This window comes from the organism of the source record quoted next, unplaced genomic scaffold, assembly GCF_019419815.1.
Source record: "Pyrus x bretschneideri cultivar Hongxiangsu unplaced genomic scaffold, Pyrus_bretschneideri_v1 Contig11, whole genome shotgun sequence".
Lineage (NCBI taxonomy): Eukaryota > Viridiplantae > Streptophyta > Magnoliopsida > Rosales > Rosaceae > Pyrus > Pyrus x bretschneideri.
In genome coordinates, this window is record NW_025999402.1 from 7,760,431 (window position 1) to 7,779,770 (window position 19,340).

General features: G+C 38.6%; 5 protein-coding genes across 5 annotated transcripts; 2 read left to right on the forward strand and 3 right to left on the reverse strand.

Moving 5' to 3' along the window:
• Positions 1 to 7,569: 7,569 nt before the first annotated feature.
• On the reverse strand, positions 7,570 to 8,508 carry LOC125473909 (protein HEAT INTOLERANT 4-like). The gene has a single exon (XM_048577332.1). It carries the CDS (start codon positions 8,506 to 8,508, stop codon positions 7,570 to 7,572), a length of 939 nt encoding a protein of 312 aa, XP_048433289.1.
• Positions 8,509 to 9,464: 956 nt separating this feature from the next.
• LOC125473910 lies at positions 9,465 to 10,025 on the reverse strand. The gene has a single exon (XM_048577333.1). It carries the CDS (start codon positions 10,023 to 10,025, stop codon positions 9,465 to 9,467), a length of 561 nt encoding a protein of 186 aa, XP_048433290.1.
• Positions 10,026 to 11,025: 1,000 nt separating this feature from the next.
• On the forward strand, positions 11,026 to 12,069 carry LOC103954488 (protein HEAT INTOLERANT 4-like). The gene has a single exon (XM_009366322.2). It carries the CDS (start codon positions 11,026 to 11,028, stop codon positions 12,067 to 12,069), a length of 1,044 nt encoding a protein of 347 aa, XP_009364597.2.
• Positions 12,070 to 12,217: 148 nt separating this feature from the next.
• On the reverse strand, positions 12,218 to 14,371 carry LOC125473832 (40S ribosomal protein S24-1). Its single transcript, XM_048577155.1, has 5 exons — positions 14,207 to 14,371; positions 13,702 to 13,743; positions 13,285 to 13,455; positions 12,591 to 12,677; positions 12,218 to 12,497 (listed from the first exon to the last, which is right to left on the reverse strand). Exons 1-5 carry the CDS (start codon positions 14,276 to 14,278, stop codon positions 12,459 to 12,461), a joined length of 411 nt encoding a protein of 136 aa, XP_048433112.1. The 5' UTR covers positions 14,279 to 14,371; the 3' UTR covers positions 12,218 to 12,458.
• Positions 14,372 to 15,216: 845 nt separating this feature from the next.
• LOC125473833 lies at positions 15,217 to 18,794 on the forward strand. Its single transcript, XM_048577156.1, has 6 exons — positions 15,217 to 16,118; positions 16,784 to 16,886; positions 17,068 to 17,123; positions 17,688 to 17,852; positions 18,204 to 18,317; positions 18,404 to 18,794. The coding sequence occupies exons 1-6, from the start codon at positions 15,429 to 15,431 to the stop codon at positions 18,494 to 18,496; spliced, it is 1,221 nt and encodes a 406-aa protein (XP_048433113.1). The 5' UTR covers positions 15,217 to 15,428; the 3' UTR covers positions 18,497 to 18,794.
• The last annotated feature ends 546 nt before the right edge of the window (positions 18,795 to 19,340 follow it).

Sequence of the window (19,340 nt, forward strand, 5' to 3'; positions counted from 1 at the left end):
TTTATTCTTGTTTGAAAAGGTGGTTTTATGCTTTCTTAATTCGAATTGGTTACTAAGTTGTTGGATAATGGATTTGTTGCTTTGTTTATTCTTGTTGATATCAGGTGGTTTGTTGCTTTGTTTATTCTTGTCAAGATAAGGTGGTTTGTTGTGGTTTGTTGCTTTATTGTTTTGTTTATTCTTGTCGAGAAATGGTTAACATGCTTTGGCTGTTTGCATATAGTGTGTCGGCTTTGACTTTTCATAATATGTGGTTTGTTTTGTGAAGAATCTTGTGCTTTGGTTTTTGTTGGCTTCTGATTAGGTTAAAATGCAATTGCTTTTGTTTGTTGTTGGCTTTCAATTAGGGTTTGTTTTTGTGAATTTTAGTATATCTAGAACTATTTTCTATTGGATTGCATCATGGTGGGGAGATAAGTTATGACCTCTACATTGGGGGGAAAATGACATATATAGATAACTGTGATATAGACCTCATGTCACTGACGGTGATAAAAGATATGGTGGAGGCAGTTGGATACAGTGAGCGGTTAATGAACTACTATTATAAGATTCCCAACATGGACCGGTTTGAAGCCGATTGAAAGTGATTCCAATGTTCAAACGATATGCAATTTTGTTCCAAAAGATAGAGTGATTGAGATGTACATTGAAGAATTGATGACATAATAAGTCGTAACCCAAGAACAGCAGTTTCTGAAGTCTATGGAAGTCAGTGGTCCATGTAAATTGGTAATTGAGGAGGTAAATAGTTTAGAGGGGGATGTTGGGCCAACACTACTTAAACCAAGAAGATATAAGGGCTTGTTAGCTATTGAAAGGCCAGAAGTGGATGATTGTTGCACATCTCAACTAGTGCAAACATGTGCGACTAAGGTGTAGGAGAGACAAATGCTGATTCTAGAAATGGTCAGAAAGAGAAAAATGGTGAAGGGCCAGATGAGAACAAGTGGAAATATGTGGCTAAGGTAGGAGAAGGGGATATTGAGGTATGAGAGTGAGATGTAGAAGAGGAGGATGTTGAAGTCTTCTTTGATGTTCCTATTAGTTTTAAGGGGAATGTTGAATAAGAGAATGAAGAAGCTGCTGAAGAAAATGATAATGAGTTTGAAGAAAGTAACTATGGGAATGATGCTGATAACCCAGTGTTTTCCAAGTTTGATGTTATTGTGGAAGAAAATGAAAGGGAATCTGAGCACATAAAAGAAATGAACTTTAAGCAAACATATGAAAGGGGTTCTGAGCAAAAAAGTGCAAGGCAATCTAAGCAAAGCTGGGCAAGAAAATAATAACAAAGGGAAGAAGAAGATGATACTACAAATGTGGAACAAAATGTGGTTGATGATCCAGACTATAACTCTAATGCCCTAGAGAGTGTGTACTCTGAAGATGATGAAGGAGGAAAAAAAACATGAGCACTTTCTAGAGTTCAATGAGAAAATAGACATGAATAATCTCACTCTTATATTAGGGCTTGTTTTTAGGGATCATGTGCAATTCAAGCAAGTTGTCATAATGTGCTCCCTAGTGATTAGATATGGGGAAATCCATTTTCCTAGGAATGAGAAGTTGAAAGTCACAGTAAAGTGTGCAAAAGATGCCCTTGGATGTGTTGTGCTGGAAAAATGCATGGTTCAAACATCATACAAATCAAGACTATACTTGATCACCACACCTGTGGGAGAACTTAGGCAAACAAGAACTTGAAGTCCCATTTGCTGACGAATTTGTACATGGATAGGATAAAACTTAATCCCACATGGCATGTTGATTCCTTTTTAGCAACTGTCGAATTAGAGTGGAATCACAGTTGTATAAGGATGAAAGCTTACATGGCTTTAGATAGGGCTTTGAAGATCGTTAAGGAAAATAATGTAGAGCAATACACAAAGTTGTGAGATTTTGCTGAGAAAGTGAGGAAGATTAACCTGGAAGCACAATGAAGGTGAAGTTGGATATGCAGAGGTTCCAAAAGATATATGTGTGCTTGGGGGCTTGTAAATAGGGGTTTAAGTCAGGGTGCAAACCATTGATAGGATTAAATGTGTGTTATTTAAGGGGTGTAAATAGAGATTAGCTACTTTGTGCTGTTGGCATTGACCCAAATGATGAAACATTGGTTATAGCGTACGCAGTGGTAGAAATAGAGAATAAGTCTAGTTGGATTTGATTCTTAGAGTTATTGGCCGTTGATGTTGGTATTGTCAATCAATAAGGATGGACAGTTATCAGTGATAAGCAAAAGGGGGTTAATTCCGGTCTTTCAAAAAGTCATCCCTAATTCCCACCACATATTTTATGTGAGACATTTGTATACCAACTTCAAAAATATGTTCAAGAGGAAAACTTTAAAGGATGTTCTATGGTGAATAGCCAGAACAACAATAGTTCCCCACTTCAAAAAAGCAATGAAGGATATGAAGAAGCTGAATGAAAAGGCCTACAATTGGTTGATGAAGAAACCTGCACATCAATGGAGCAAGTCCCATTTTCAAACCTATCTCAAGTATGACATGTTGCTGAACAATCTCTGTGAAAATTTCAATGCTATCATACTTGTGCCAAGACAAAAACCTATTGTTATCATGCTACTCCTTATTCACACACTGTTGATGAAGAGAATTCAGATGAGAAGGGATATAATGGTGAATAAAGTTGGAGATCTCTGCCCTAAAATCAAGAAGAAGTTGGTGGAATCCAAAATTCAAACTGGCAGGTGCATTGCACAATGGTCAGGGGGCAATAAATTTCAAGTTGATGTTGGAGGGGGGAACAATATGTGGTTGACTTGGTTGAGAAGGCATGTTCTTGCAGAAAGTTTGGCTTAACAAGAATCTCATGCAACCATGCAATAGCTGCCATAAATTTTAAGAGAGAAAAACCGAAGGACTATGTCGATGCTTATTATTCGAAGGCACGGTACTTGGAGGTGTATTCTCATTTAGTAATGCTGATGAATAAGATATTTTGTGAGATGAAACTGAAAACGCACCAATATTGCCTCTAACATATACAAGGCAACCTGGAAGGCCGAGGAAGATGAGAAACAAGGAAGCTGTTGAGAGGGACAATGAGGGTGAACAAACTCCCATAAACCCAACCAATAATACTCAAGGGTCATCTTCAACCACTTAAGCTAGGAAGGAAAAGGTAAGGCAGTTTGAAATGCACCATATGCAAAAAAGAATAACATAATGCAAGAACCCATCATAGACATCTTCCTTCAGGTGACAAACATGTAACATTTTCTACTTTATGTGGTTTTTTAAATCCTTTAATATCATATTAGACTCTTAATTATTTAAATTGCTTTGTAGGCATCCACATCCGCTCAAGGACAATCACCATCAACAAATCCAGCCCAAGCTGCACCTAGAAAGATGACAAGGAAAACAAGGGTAAAAACCTAACTATTTCCTTAGTTGTAAAACATTTGGATTTAGTTAAAGACCTTGCTTTGTCTCTTATAGTTTTAATAAACTTTGGATTTAGGCATCATAATCAGTAGCTGAATCATCTAGAGGCACCAAGCAGAGAAAGACCAAGCAAACCAATAATTGAATCATCCAAAGGCACCTAGCACAGAAATACCAAGCAATCCAGCCTCTAGTTTTTTGCACAGATGGTTGTTTTTTTTGTAAAGGAATTATAATGTTAGAACATGTTTTATGCATCTAATAGGTCTTTTATGAATTGAATTGATGAAGTAGCTGGTTTTTTTGTAATGTTGGTTGGAGATGCTACATAAATTCAGTTAGTTTTTTGAACAGGTTTATAAATTTCTGGATAATTAAGCAGGTTTTATGCATAATTTGGCCCATTTCATATTTTTCTTTGGAAATGATGAGTAGTTTGTGCTTGAATACACTAGTTTTGTTGTGGTTATATCATTATGTTTGGGTTAGATTTTTCAAATTTGGGGTAAAGGATGATAATCTGTGCTTAGAATGTTAGATCACATTTTTCTCACTTTTTGGCGGGAAAGTGAATTTCAAATTTCAAAATTTGAAATTCAAATTACCAAAATAAATCAAATATATTTTCTGACGTGTCCACTTTTGGCGGGAAAACTTTGGGTGTGGTGCTACGTGGAATCCATTTGGCAAGGAACTAGGTCCCGCATCAAGCCAATTCAGCATTTAATGGTGAAATTCATGGGCAAACTAACGGATGTATAACATTGCAACAAATTCTAAAGATGAGGTATGACATTGTCATTTTTAAAAGATGATGTATGATAGTGTGGTTCAACCCATAATTGAGGTAGTTTTGTGTAATTTACCTTATTTCTTTAGAGTGGTGATATTCCCACTTCGGTGTCTTATTTCCCCACCCACCATTTAATGAAAATTTAATAACATATTTATCATTTTAAAATAAGACTATTAAATCCCTATTTAATTTAGTACTAAAATTTTGAAAAAAAATTAATTAATTTAAAATAATAAATAAATAATGGTGGGTGGGGTGTGATATCTTTGGTGGAAAAAGGTTGGGAAAGATTTGGGTTAGAATTGACGGAAAGGTTGGAGAAAGGAATAGGCGTGTGCTAGATGAAGGCGAGAAACTTCAATGGAGAAAAAAGAGAATTGGGTGTGAGATCTGCAGTTTGACAAAAAAGGAGGAAGAAGAGTGGTTCGGCGATCCGGGGTCTCTGCAGGACGGTGTTAGGTGTGAAGGAGATGATGAATGTCTAGGTCTTATGTCTTGCATTTTCTTTCATTTTTTTTCTATTTTTTTTCTTTATTTATAATATGATTTAAAGATGTATTAGAGTTATTTAAAAAATATATATATGGTTATTTTGGGAATAATGGTGGGTGGGGAAATAACATTTTACCTTTTTATTAGAGTTATTTAAAAAAATATATTATGGTTATTTTGGGAATAATGGTGGGTGGGGAAATAACATTTTACTTTTTTAAATTTCTATGGTGGGTGGGATTATTATATGGGTGAGAAAATAAGACACTAGGGTGAGTCTAGTAGCACTCTTTCTTTATTAGTCTTCTTTCGTTGACTTTGGAGTTTTGGAATTTTAGCTTTGGGCTTATTCTCGTCTGTGTACCCTGGGCCTGGTGGGTCGACATTTGTGGCCTAGTTTGGCTGCATTTGGGCCCTTTAGGTGTTTTAATGAAAATACTAACGTACAAAAGAAATTACTAGTTTTTTCGTTGAACTATATTTTAGAGTAAAATACACTTATCTGTGTATTTTTTAACAACAATGTTATTTTTACCATCTAGTTGTACTATTATTTGTATTATCTCTCTAATAATAACGGAAACCACATGCATTAATGGACTCTATCTATATTAGAGAGATGGTACAACTAAGTGGTAAGTATAACATTACTCTTTATTAACAAATATGAAAACTTTTAAGTTCAAATATTATTGCACGGAAGTGCTCTACTAGTATTATTGTACCCGACATTAACAATTTCATAGATAAGCGGTCTTTTCTTTAGTTTAAGTTTTGAAACCTTTTTTAACTGTTTATGGAGACAATTTAAAGTTTAATCGCAGAAACAACATGTAATTTACTGGAATTTACTTCGTAAAAGTACCAAATAATGAACAACATTAGTTGCACTGTGCAAGTGTAGTAATCACAAACTCTATGATGAAAATTCCTGTCCTCGATTTACAAGTTAATTAACCGCTAATCAAATTAATTGATCGAAAAAACTCATCAGTGTCATAGGAACAGTCGTTGATAAAATATGTTTTCATCATTTTAAAATTCAAGAACACTGAAAGACTTCGCGCACTCAATGAATGGTAATCCAAAATGAGTTGCAACATTTTGTTTAATTCGCAAGGAAAGGATCTCGTGCAAGCTCTTTGAATTAAATTCGTCACAAAATACAACATTTTGTTTAATTTACAGTCAAATTTGCGAATTTCGTAAACAGTCACAAAAAGTATTAAACTCAGAAAATAGAACATTGTCATAAGTGGGACTGCATTTCATCTAAAGGCCTAGGCTATCAAGCAAGTTCTGCTCTTGCGTATTGAGCAAGAGTCGAAACTGATCGGAGCGTGGTCTTCAGAAACGATGGCGCTTCGGTTGAATGTCGAATCCTTCTTGGAACTGTAACTCTTATGCAATTTAACCATCGCCATAGCTGCAAGATTTTTAACCTCAAGACAGTTGAGAAAATCTCTTTTCGCTTTCTTCATGATCAAGCTTTCCTTTTTTTGGACGGAAACATTATTGCCGCTGCCGCTCCTTCTTTTGTTGCTTGGTGATGACGGAACCTCCTCGCTTCTCCTTCTTTTGCGGTTCCTGTTTGAAGACGGAGCTTCTGCCTCTGTGCAAATAACAACTCGTCGGCTCTCTTTTCGAGCCGCTTCCATCTGATACCGGCTCTTCAACCTCTCAGCCGCCTTGTTTTCTTTCTTGTTCACCTCCTCCACTCTCTTCTCGAACAGCTCCTTCCATCTGAATGCGGCATTCGTGTTGGTCTTCATGTTTTCGACCACCTGATCAGCCATCGAAGCACCGAACTCCTCTATGTAGAATTTCCGCCACAGCTTGTCGGTAACAGGACTCAAATCTCTGCCTCTGGTACTCTTCTCTATGCGACTCAACTCGTCCGCGGTGCACTGCGGTAGGATTTTCTCGAGAAGATTGGAATCTATTCCACTAACATCCCCGCCATGGCGGCGCATTAAGTCAACCACCGAAGACGGAGAAGCAGTTGCTGCTTTTGCTTCCACATTAGCCATTACTCTCTCTCTCTCGCTTTCTCTCTGCTCACTCGCTCAGTTGTTTGAGTTGGGAGTTTAGGGTTCGGTTTCTAATTTCAAGTGAGATTCCTATTGCTTTATTTATAGGGAACGATCAGGTCCGGTTTCCTTTTCCTGTTGGGACTACTAGTACTACTAGGGTTTGGATTTTAATTCTTTTTCCTGGTGGAAGTAGGAATCCTGGTAATTTCATGTTTCCTTTTTCAAATTGTTGTAAATAATCTGAGTAATTCAGACAAGTAATTAATTTTTTTCTGGTTATACATTTTTTTTTTCATATATAATATTATTGAGTATTATCTTTTTATCGAAAAATGATTGAGTATTAGAATCAAGATTCAAGACCTAACAGTTTAGGAAATCTTTTAAAATTTTAATATTGTAAATTAGGAGAGATCCTTCCGGTTACCCTCATGAATTTACCGTAAATTATGAGAGGTTTTTACTTACAACGAATAGATTCAGACAGGTCAACTACCCCTACTGCACAGTAGAAAACACCTAGATGTATTGTTTTGCCATTAAAAAAAAAAAAAAAAAAAAAAAACAAACTCATGATCTCAAACATTGTCGCACCCAAGTCCCGAACTACTAGTATTACTGCACCCGACATTAACAGTTGATTGATGAGGGGTTTTTTTATTTAGTCCAGGTTTTGAAGCATTTGGTAACAATTGATAGAGACAATTCAAAGTTCAAGCGCAGAAATAAACTCTTATTTACTGGAATACTTTGCCACACGGACCAAATAATGATCATCATTAGTTACAATATTGTGCAAGTGCAATAATCAACCACTAATCAAACTGTGTGATCAAAAAACTTCATTGGCGTCGCGACAGTAGTTGTTGATTTTGGCGAGCTTCTTTTCAACCCGAGGAGTATGCGGCGTTTGTACGGGGTAGAACTTGTAAATCCTCATATTTTTCGCGAGTGCCAGTTCCCTGGCCATTTCCTCTCGCATTTTAGCAAATGCTGGTCTTCTTGCTTCCTTTAGTTCCTCCCTCGCATGCTCCCCCTCAGGTAGCTCCACCTCAAAATCTTGCTCATTCTCTTCCTCCACACTATTGTGATCGACTATGTATGGCACAGAGTACTGAATTTTCAAGTACCGATCTCTTTCAAGGCGTTCCAAAGCCACCTTTCTTTGCTTGCACCCCAAGTAACATATTTTCAGAGATTTTTTTGTCAGTCTCTCGACTTGGGCACCTCTCTTGTCCATAGGAATGTACGGGATCCAGCCCATCTTCATCTCTTTCATCGGAATTATAGCTTCTTCGCCGCCTCCCGGCCTGCTTAAATCAGTTATCTTGTAGGCTAGTTCTTGTGAAGGAGGGGAAAGCGATGATATGGCCACCACCACAGGGATCGATTCGCATTTGTATGATGGAGGCCCTTCCACAATGTGAGGCTCGGTTGTAACAAAAACGTAGACGTTTTTCTTGTTGTTTTCGCCATGGATTTCATGATGTAATTTCCCCCCTTCTACGAATTCTCGTTCAAGATTGGAGAAATCCCAGTCAAACTTGCTGTAGAGTCTGTCCAATTCCCACCACGATGTCATTACTGGAAAGGCAGATTTCCACAAGTCTTTCAGGTTTCGGGGCTCCTCCTCCACCTCCAAGTGCCCGGGTTCGGGTTTAGGTTTTGGTCGGGACGTCTTGACCCGCTTTTGCAGTGGCCGAGTGGACTTGCTGTCCTCAAATTCCGGCATCTGGCTAGCCTTCCTCTTTGCACTTCCTCCTTTCTCCATTGCAGTAATAACGTTGTATAAGAACAATTGAAATTAAAAACTCAGAGCGATTGAGAGAAAAAAAACAGAGAAAGTTTAATGGAGAAGTTTAACGATCTAATTTATTTATAACGAGTACAGTTTTCCTAATTTAAGTTGGATTAATTCTAATTCCTTGTCAATATGGGAGACTTTTCCCCAATTAAAGTTGGTCAATGTTAAACTTGGTAATTAAGAAAGACTAGTTAACGAAAGTAAGTGATCTTCAAAACTGGTAAAAATACCTACTTGGATTAGGAAATCTCCATACTCCCACTGTGCTTCTCCCCCGTAAACATTTTCGAGTCTAGATTGAAGAATACTGAAACTCTACATCGGAAAATTGATAAAATTAAATATGACTTATATTGAGTAGTATACTTCTCATTACACTTAATTATTATGTGATAAAATCCCGAACGAACATTCAAAGAGAAGGGATCTCTATCATGAGCTCCTTGGCAACACTACCCCGGTTCTTTATTCAATATTGAAATTATGTTTATGTTCTATGCTTTTAGATTTCATACTTGAGATGATCTTTTCCAAAATCTTTTAATTTCATAAAAATAATTAATGATTTTGATCATTTTTATCCTATAACATTTGCCTAGTGACTTAGCCCCTAATTTGGTTTATGAACCTGACCTAACACCGCTATAGCGACTCGATGAGTTTATGGCGGATCAATGTGTTAAAGGGTCATTTGTAGGTCAAGAAAGCTCCAATAATACGTACATGTACTATTCAAGAAAACAAAGTCAAAACTTCCCATGTTATGAACGAAGACTCGATTCTCTTTGTATTACAAAGACAATTCACAGATTGAGCAAACAACTTGGATGATTTTCGTTATACAATAATAATCAAACCGTTGCCTATTGAGCACGTAGTTGAAACCCAAAAAGAGAACTAAGTTTCATACATTTTAGCTTAGCCTAATCATCCAAAACAATAATATCGCTTGGCTTGAATGTCGATTTATCTTTCGCAGAACTGAAATTCTTCATGATCTTACGATTTCTCACCTCGAGACAATGACGAACTTCACTTCTCAATTTCTTCATCGGCACGCTACCCTTTCTGGAAGAAACATTATTAATGCCACTCCCAGAGCTACTTCTTTCATTATTGCTTGACGATGAAGGAACTTGTGTTCGAGCAGCTTCAAATATTTGATGCCCCTGACTCTTCAACCTGTCAGCTTCCAGTTTTGCCTCATACACGTCTACCCATCTGAACACGACATTCGCTCTCTTAATCTTTTCGATCCTCAGATCAGCACCAAACTTCGCTTCACAGATTTTCTCCCACAGCTTATCTGTAACGGGACTCAGATCTCTTCCTCTCGTACTCTTTTCTATGTTCCACAACTGGTCGACTGTGCAATGCGGTAGGATTCTCTCGAGAATATTGAAATCTACGTCGCTAACATTGCCCCCGCGGTGGAGAATTAGATTAGCAACCGAAGACGGAGAAGCTGCTGCTTTTGCTTCCATATAATTAGCCACCTTCTGTCTCTCTCTCTCTCTCTCTCTCTCTCTCTCTCACTCACTCACTTTTTTGACGGCGGAGTTGAAGAGTTAGAATAAATGAAAGACTTACGTTCAATTCGCTTTTTATTGGTTTGCTTTTCCTTTTCCTTTTCCTATTTGGAATAGGACTCCTGGTAAAAGGTGGATTTGTGTTTAACTTGTATGTGTTCTTTTCTTGACGCATACGTACCCAAAAAATTGTCATAACTTCATAAGTGGACTGCACATTTTATCGAAATGCCATTTTTTAAGTGAAAATAGAGAAGGATTAGGCAAGATTAGTTTTTCGTCAACAGTCGTGTACAAGAAACCAACCCTCCTCCGAAGGGGAAAGAAGCGTTGCACCCAGAAACCAACCCCCCTTGTTTTCTTTCTTGTTGCATTTATGTTGATCTTCATGTTTTCGGCCGCCTGATCAGCCCTCGTAGCACCGAATGCCATGTAGAATTTCCGCCACAGCTTATCAGTAACTGGACTCAAATATCTGCCTCTGGTACTCTTCTCTGTGCGCCTCAACTGGTCGACGGTACAGTGCGGTAGGATTTTCTCGAGAAGAATGGAATCTACTTCGCTAACATCCCCACCAAGGCTGCGCATCAAATCAACCACCAAAGACGGAGGAGCAGTTGCTGCCTTTTCCTATTGGGACTAGGGTTTTGTTTCTAATTTCGTTTCCCTGGTGGAAGTAGGTATCCTCGTAGGGTAAATAATCTGGTTTCCTTTTCCTGTTGGGGTAAAATGGATCTCCAAGATTGACTAATAATCCTAGTTTGCTTAGGAAACTCACACGTCAAAATTTTATCAGTACCGAGAATACAAGTCACGTGTTCTCACATGTCGCGTCATATAAATGTATCATGTATTTGAACAACTAGACTATTACTATCTGTTTTATTTTTACTCTCTCTTTCTGTGAAAGTTTTGAGTATTTTCTTCTCGCTAGACTATTACTAACAAAGTTACGATGGTTAAAGAAGGAGCAAAGAGGAAGGCCAGCCAGAAACCTGCAGACAGCAGCAAACCTACTCGGCCATTGCAAAAGCGGGTGAAAGCTTCCGAACCCAAATCCAAACCGGAACCCGAGCACTTGGTGGAGGAGCCCCGAAAACTGAAAGACCTGTGGAAGGCTGCGTTTCCTGTCGGAAAAGGCTGGCACGGGATGGACTCAGTGCACAAAGAGTTCAAGTGGGATTTCCTTAATCTCGAACGAGCATTCGAAGAGAATGGAAGGCTCAATCATGAGGTCATTGGTAACGATGACAACGTGTATCTGTTTGGCACAATTGAATGTCATTGTCAGAGGAAGGATGAAGTTGAAGTCCCTGTTTTGGTGGCTGTTGTATCGCCATACCCGCCTTCGGATGAGCTGAGGATTAAGCCAGTCGACGGAGCAGAAGTTAGGGTTACAATGAAAAAATTGAACATGGATTGGATTCCATGCATTCCTCTGTACAAGAGAGATTCAGACACCCAAGTGATGAAGTATCCTCAAATATTTGTCTTGGGATGCACGGAAAGGAGAAGCGATGCTTTGAAATGCACGAAGGATGAAGGTTTCGTGAGACTTCAGTACTTCTTTCCGTGTTTGGATGATCACGAGGAGGAAGAAGATGACTGTCGGGCACGAGGAGAGGTGGATGAAGTTGCCAAGTTCATCATAGAGGAGATGATAGAAGGAGATGATGAGTTGTCTCCGATTGTAAAAGCTGGCTTGAAGGAGTATGTGGAGGACAAGCTATTTGAAGCAAAGAGAAACGGCCGAGAGAACAAACATGGTAGCAAGAGTGTTTTTTCTTTTGTTCAAGCGATGATAGAAGACGGGGGATTTGAACGAAGGAGCTCGGACAAAGGGGCAAACACCCTTAGGCGCTTTAGCCGGGAAGAGGGTTTCGGAAGTAGGAGGATTTACAAGTTCTACCCGGTGCAAACACCGGTAACTCCTGACATTTCGAGAGCTAAATATCGATTCATCAACAAGTATTACGGCAAGGCTCATGAGGTTCTATAGAGCAGGATGCCAAATCCTAAACACAGTTTAATTTTCGTGTTTAAGTTTAATCAGTTGTTCATCGGTCCAACAAGACCGAAATTTAATCAAAGAGCCTTTTAACCACGATTAGATTGTCGCTCGTTAGAAAATTAAGAACACTTCGAGATCACAAATAAACGGAAGTCAGATAAATAATCTGAATCTGTTGCTACTTAATATAATAAATCTGTCCTCATCAGAATACTGAAATTTTGGAAGGAAAAGAAAAAATAAATAGTAGATGGCTCTCTAAAAATACACAGTGACAGCAGAATCTTCATTTTAAACGCATCCTAACGGCAAAATATGATTAAGAAAAGCCCAGTGCTGCTATGAGCAACAGAAACTAGAACCGAAATCACCAACGCTCATTTCTTCTTTGACTTAGCAGCATCTGATGCCTTGGTCTGCACGAAAAAAGGAACAAAATCGGTGTAAGAAGCAAGGTAATGAAATCAAACTAGAATCACACAAGGAAATAACACAAGTGACTTTCTTACCTTCTTTACTCCTCGGATCTTCTTGGCTCTGTTCTTTCTCTCCTTCAACTGCTTCCTTGACTTCTCTACCTTGGTATCAAGTCCGTTCTGCAATATATAAAAAAACGGTTTTAGTGGCATGAACATGAGCAAACTGTAAGCGAAATTACCATGTGCTAAATACGTAAATGTGAAACCCATAATGAAAATGGAAACAAAATGTTTGGGGTAACATGACTATACTCGTGCTCCCATGTTTAGTTTATCAATACAGGTGACTTAAGTATCCACTAATTCTCAACTACTAGTGCACGCCAGAAAAGAAAAGATACTAACAAACACAGGACTAACTCAGATTCTGACGGCATTAACCAATCATCAAACAATGATGTGAAAACAAAAAAAAAAAACCTTTACTTGTTCAAGGAAAATGAATATAGAAATTGAGAATATTTTGAATCGTCGTATGATGGAAAGAGCTAACAAAAAATACCTCTTAGAAGATACATTGATTAATACGACCAATAACCAATCAGCAGCTCTACAATTCTTACTAACTTAGATTAACTCAATGTGCACTAGGAGTCACCCGGGTGTTGATCAAAACAAATCACTTCAACATAGCTATCTACATTTCTAGCAGTGGCAATGTCCTGGTTTAGGTAGCCAAAATGAAATTAGAATAGATGAACTTATCAGTTAACTCTGGACTTACCCTGATCAACCTGTACTTGGGCTCGTACTTCTTCGCATTTTCAACAGAGTCATAAATCAATCCAAATCCAGTAGATTTGCCACCACCAAAGTGAGTCCTGAACTTGAACACAAAGATTGCGTTCGGGTCCTTGACCTCATAGAGCCTTGCAAGCTTCTCCTTCAGCTCAGCCTTCACAAAACAACCAAGCCAAATTCAATCGGTGAGCAAGTGCATACCTCAGAATTGCTCAAATGGAAACAGTTAAATAACTGCTATTGTAAAAGTTCTCAGTTCTAACACAACCGTATCGATTAAAGTAAACAAACTAATGACAAGTTAAGCCATAAATACAGTCGATCAGACACAATTGAATGCAAGTACGTAAGAGCTGAAACCTGAAAGAACGCAAAAAAAAAAAAAAAAAAAAAACAATACCTTTGAAACATTTGGCCTTCCTGGATGAAGAACATCGATGACCTACATGGAACAAAAGCAAAAATTGAATTATGATTAACCCCGTAAGAGAAGATTAATCACGGAAAGCTGACAGCACAAAATTCTAACAAATCATTTAAACCTCTTATTTTTCACTAAACCCCTACAATCCAACATACATAAAATAAATCAATAAATAAATAAAACCCCAGTTGGATGAGTATGAATTACATAAATAAACCCTAAATCCAGATCAAAGCATGCAACTTTACAGAGAAAAATCACAAGTAAATAATGGTAGCCAAATTATAATTAAAAACTCGGTAGGGTGAATAACAGCTTGATAAGAAAAGTCACATATCCAGATTAAAGTAGGCAACTTTACAAAGAAAATTAACAAAATTAAAGAAATAAAACAGCTCAACCCACTAACAAATACGCACACAAGATCGAAAACCCAATTAAATGCTAGATGCAAAAAGGAAGAAATGGTGGAGGAACTCACAAATTGCTTGCGAGAGAGAAGGCGGTTGGTCATGAACTTCCTGGTTCGGATGGTGACTGCCTTGTCCGCCATGGTTGGTTTTGATTAGACCGGAAGATACCAAACCAGAGGGCAATGAGGCGGAAAATGGAGCAGTCGCAGCAGCTACGGCAGAGGGAGTTGAGAGAGTTGGAAGAGTTTAGCTTTTAATGGATTAGGGTTTCGAAGGATGGAGACGGTCGATACTAGGTGGGTTTGGGCCGAGCTACGTTTAACTCTTTTTTTTTTTGTAGGCCAGGCCCAAAGGCTCTAAATAATTCGGGTCGGACTTTGGACACCAAGTCATGATTCGGGCCGAACAAGAACTCGGTCCACGATTCAACTAGGAGTGCAACTCAGAGGGGTTAGACGAACTAAAAGTCCACCGAACATAACCCATTTTTATCATTTTGGTCCAGGATCGAATTTTATCAGGTGGTCAAAATAACCCATTCTTATAAGGCTTATTTAGCTACGTCCCTGGAACTTCATTTTATCTCACTTTGCTCTTGTAACTTAAAAATCACCACTTTACTCTATGAAATTCAAAATTTGGTCCATTATGACTTATGACTCTCTCTTCCCCATGAAACCTATAAGTCGTCTCTTAAAACATACGTAGGACCCAACATCCAATAAGACTATGTCACATGTGCAATAAATTTGATTATAAATCTCCACTTTGCGTTGACATTCAACAATCAGAAGATATTAAATTTAAAAGAAAATGAAGAGATGGAAAAGATAAAAAAGGAAATGATTACCCTGGGCATCCAAATCAAACTCATACAAGAAATTAACAGATCCGGTAATGTGGAGCGAATTTGAGTGTTATAGAGACGACTTTCAAATTTCAAAGAGTAAAATGAGATCAAAATCAAGTTTTAGGGGAAAAAGTTAAGCGAACTTTGAATTTCAAAGAATAAAATGGCGATTTTTAAGTAAGAGAGAAACTAAAGTGAGATAAATCAAATTTTAAGGACGGAGATAAAAATAAGTCAAACATTTAACGTGGAAAATCTATTATCTTCATGGGTTGATCCAAGAGAAAAAGACACGGACGAAGAAAATGAGGCTGAGATTGAACGAATCAGAGAGGCCAGCTGATATCTCCTCCTCCAAAATTCCGTTTCTCAAAACAAAAACCCGTCCACGCTTTTGATTTCTGAATTCCAAAAACGCTCGACTCGAAAACAGTTTTCAAATGGCGGCAACAGCTTCATTGCTCCAACCCAACCCATTGAAATGGAAGCAGCACAATCTACTCCCCCGTCTCCGCCCCCTCCCCACAAACCCAATCAAATTCAAAAACTTCAATTTCCAAATCCAAAAACTCCCCTGCAAATTCAAAGTTCAATGCTTTAAGCAGTTACCCGACTCAAAATCTCAGTCCCTTGTCGTTGAAGAAAACCCAGCACAACCAGCAACAAACCCAGTAAACCCAATTGGGATTGTCGCCGGAAAGCTGTTGGAAGCTATGAAGGCGTTGAGAAAGCCGGCAATGGTCGCCGTGTTGTTGGGTCTGCTGCTGATGTCCGATCCCAATTCGGCATTGGCTGCCTCGGGCGGTCGGGTCGGGGGAGGCTCGTTTTCTTCGCGCTCGTCGTCTTCCTCTTCGTCCTCGAGGAGTTACTCGGTGCCGAGGACTCCGGGCTCAAGGCCCGGTTTTTCGTACTCCGCGCCGTACTACGCGCCTTCGCCTTTCGGGTTCGGTGGCGGGGGTGGTGGATTTTACGTGGGGCCGGCATTTGGGTTCGGAGTTGGAGCCGGGTCGAGCTTCTTCCTGATCTTGACGGGTTTTGCGGCGTTTGTTTTGGTTTCCGGGTTCCTTTCGGATCGGTCTGAAGGAAGTGTGCTTACTGCTACTGAGAAAACAAGCGTTCTCAAGCTTCAGGTTTGATTGAATGCTTGTAATTTTCACTCTGCAGACATATCTGTATGTATATATATGTATATTATCATGCTGCTGCTATGCAATTTGAAATCCTCTGTTAAATTAGAGATCTTTATACATATGACCCCGTGAACTGTTAGGTTGGACATTTGTTCGTTTATTAAGTTCAATGACTTGTTTGCCCTTCATTGCATTCAATTTGGATATGGATGGTTTGGGTTAGAACTAGGATTTTTGTGCTGAAGTGGCAAACTGTGGGGATTTTCGCCTTATTTGATCGGTACATGTTAAAGGTAGGGCTGATTGTTCTATAAGTAGAAAAACTAGGGGATCAAGAAATGATATGGCTGTAAGTAAGCACATTCGAGGATGGATGTTTTAAGATAACTGAGTATTTGGGGTTTGGAGGAAGGCATCTGAAGCTACTCCCTGAAAAGTGCGCCGGTATTTGTAAAACATAGCAACATCGACTGGCTTTAACCTTGAAACGAGGATAAGAGTAGGGGATCATACATACAATTTGGAAATTAGATATTTAGTGCTGTAATTTCACTTTATAGCCTAATTTTTGGAAATGTGATATGCACTCTATAGACTCTTTTGTTGGATGGCAACGAACATTTTGTTCTCTATTGTTTCACCATCAATTTTTCTCCTTCTCTAAGGTTGGTTTGTTGGGCATGGGACGAATGCTCCAAAGGGATCTTAATCGGATTGCTGAAACTGCAGATACTTCTACCCCTGATGGTTTGGGCTATGTTTTGACAGGTGAACCTATATATATTATTATTCACGCACAGTTGCATAATACAACTGAGCTCTTAGGATTGGGTTTTCAGTTAAACTAGTATTTAGATCTATTACCATACCCAGAATGTTAAGTTACTATTTTGTATTCTTGATTTCTTTTCCTTCCGGGATTCTGATGCAAATTTTACTAAAATTGCAGAGACAACACTAGCTTTGCTACGACATCCTGATTATTGCATCTCCGGTTATTCATCTGTAAGTTCAATATCATCTGTTGGCATACTTGGTTGATATCTGGTGCATCATTGTTGTTGCCTACCATTGTTAGAGATGGTGGAAACCCATAGGAAGAGATAATGATAAATCAAGGAATTCATCTCTCTTAAGATATTTGGCACTATAAAGTATGAGATAACATATGGTAGTGGCAGCTACTTGTCAAGTAATTTAAACAGCTTAGGCTAAACTTTTAAAGATTAAAACTAATGCAATTTGATGTCTCGTGCAAACATGCAAAGCTTTCTTACAAATTGCGAGAGGAAGCATGATCTATGCTGATGAAAACATAGATAATAGTGTCATGGCGGTGCCTATTTATAGAGGGGCGGTGGAATACTCCTTAAATTTATTGTTAACCAGAAAAAGTGAGAGGAAATCAAAACCGTTGGTCTGGTGGAATAATGTCTGAAGCACGATCTGGATTGGAGTTTTTCTTATAATTGTTAAGTTATGGATGCATGGAGGAAAACAGAAAGTATAACTTTATATAGATATGAGGAATGTGAAGGACATGGATTATAACTTTTGTCATGCTTGTAGGTTGCTCTAAAGCGAGGCGTAGAGGATGCAGAGAAAAGCTTTAATCAGCTTTCTATCGAAGAGAGGGGTAAATTTGACGAAGAGACACTTGTCAATGTGAACAACATAAGAAAGCAAAGCTCAACGAGCCGGAGTGCTAATGGATTCCGCAATGAATATATAGTGGTAAGGACGAACCTGTGTTGTTTATTTACTAGTTAAGCCCTGAACATTCTATTAAAATCAGTGTTTCCAAATCTAAGCATTGTTATAGAGGCCCTGCTGGCCTATCATGGAAGTATTGGTGAATATGAACGTTTGGGATGATGAACGTTTCTTGACCTCATCTTTGGTAGTGACTGCTATGCTTATATCATACATCTGAGATTATATACCATACAAACATAAAAATTCTTCTCTCCTCTAGTGTTTTAGGAAATAACATAAAATTTCGTAATTGAGTTGAATAGTTTCAGGATTGTTTTAGGGAACAGAATTGTTAATATCTGACCTGTTTTCTGTCTGAATTTCAATCAGATAACAATATTGGTGGCTGCTGAAGGAGTGCATAAGTTGCCTGCCATCAACGGCAGTGGTGACTTGAAGGAAGCATTGCAAAAGCTTGGATCCATTCCCTCGAGCAAAATAATGGTAACAATACTTTCATTGAACTCGCAAATTTTTCTGCTAAATCGGAGCTGAGCTGATACATATACATCTTGTTCTTTTTCTTGCAGGCAGTAGAGGTCTTGTGGACTCCTCAGAATGAAACTGACACTCTGTCCGAGCGGGAACTACTTGAAGACTACCCGCTTTTGAGGCCTTTATGAGAGAACATTCGGGCAACCCTGCACTATCCTGCAAGAGGTACAACTGAACTGCATATTGAGTCATTGATGAAGGGCCATTTCATTGGGGGATATCCGCAATGTACAGAAATTATACATGTCTAGAAAGAGTGTCTTTCGTGTAATTTTATACTGAGGTATCTATATTTAGAATAGAGTTTCGTCGTGTTAATTTCAATCATTTTCGTAATAGGTGTACTTTGGCAAATGTAATGTGACAAAAGCTAGAATTTGACTACATACCTTCCCAAGTTATAGTATATAGTTCAAGTTTGTTGTAGTAATGAAGACTAGTAAACTTTTAATGCAACAAAAGCTCCAATACCTTCGATATATGAGCTTGTAAAGTTGTATTGCTAAGGTTGCTAATGGTTTGGTTCGGTTAGCGGTTATCTAGTCAGCGAGAACTTTCATGCACATGGGATCCGATTGTTGCTGTATCCTGAGTTAATCACACTACTAACGTAGAAAGTTAATACACATTGCAACGCATGATTCACTTGGAATAGTGCCACAATGATGTTCCAGGAGTAGGTAAGTAACTTTTGTCACATTGGCAGTGTGCAATTCACCTGGCATACCACCATAACGGCATTTCAGGCGTAGGAAAGTTTCTCTCCCATTCAAGAGTAGAACTTTCATGCACTTGAGATGCAATTGTGGTGATGTCTCAAGCTAATCACATATTGCATTGCTTGATTCGCTTGAGATATCACCACAATGGCATCCCTAGCGTTGGTAAGTTTCTCCCGATTTGGTGTATAAAAAGGACATGTCAAGGGTTGGGACAAGCTTTAGGACTAGTTTCTTCCATCACATATTGTGG

What these genes read in the sequence shown, in the direction of transcription:
- LOC125473909 (XM_048577332.1), bottom strand. Translation starts at nt 8,508, where the DNA reads ATGGAGAAAGGAGGAAGTGCAAAGAGGAAGGCTAGCCAGATGCCGGAA.
- LOC125473910 (XM_048577333.1), bottom strand. Translation starts at nt 10,025, where the DNA reads ATGGAAGCAAAAGCAGCAGCTTCTCCGTCTTCGGTTGCTAATCTAATT.
- LOC103954488 (XM_009366322.2), top strand. Translation starts at nt 11,026, where the DNA reads ATGGTTAAAGAAGGAGCAAAGAGGAAGGCCAGCCAGAAACCTGCAGAC.
- LOC125473832 (XM_048577155.1), bottom strand. Translation starts at nt 14,278, where the DNA reads ATGGCGGACAAGGCAGTCACCATCCGAACCAGGAAGTTCATGACCAAC. An exon ending in GAAGGCCAAATGTTTCAAAG is followed by an intron (nt 13,456 to 13,701) that starts GTATTGTTTTTT and finishes TGTTTTGTGAAG; the next exon opens with GCTGAGCTGAAGGAGAAGCT. An exon ending in AGATCCGAGGAGTAAAGAAG is followed by an intron (nt 12,498 to 12,590) that starts GTAAGAAAGTCA and finishes TTTTTCGTGCAG; the next exon opens with ACCAAGGCATCAGATGCTGC.
- LOC125473833 (XM_048577156.1), top strand. Translation starts at nt 15,429, where the DNA reads ATGGCGGCAACAGCTTCATTGCTCCAACCCAACCCATTGAAATGGAAG. An exon ending in TTTGGGCTATGTTTTGACAG is followed by an intron (nt 16,887 to 17,067) that starts GTGAACCTATAT and finishes CTAAAATTGCAG; the next exon opens with AGACAACACTAGCTTTGCTA. An exon ending in TTCCCTCGAGCAAAATAATG is followed by an intron (nt 18,318 to 18,403) that starts GTAACAATACTT and finishes TTTTTCTTGCAG; the next exon opens with GCAGTAGAGGTCTTGTGGAC.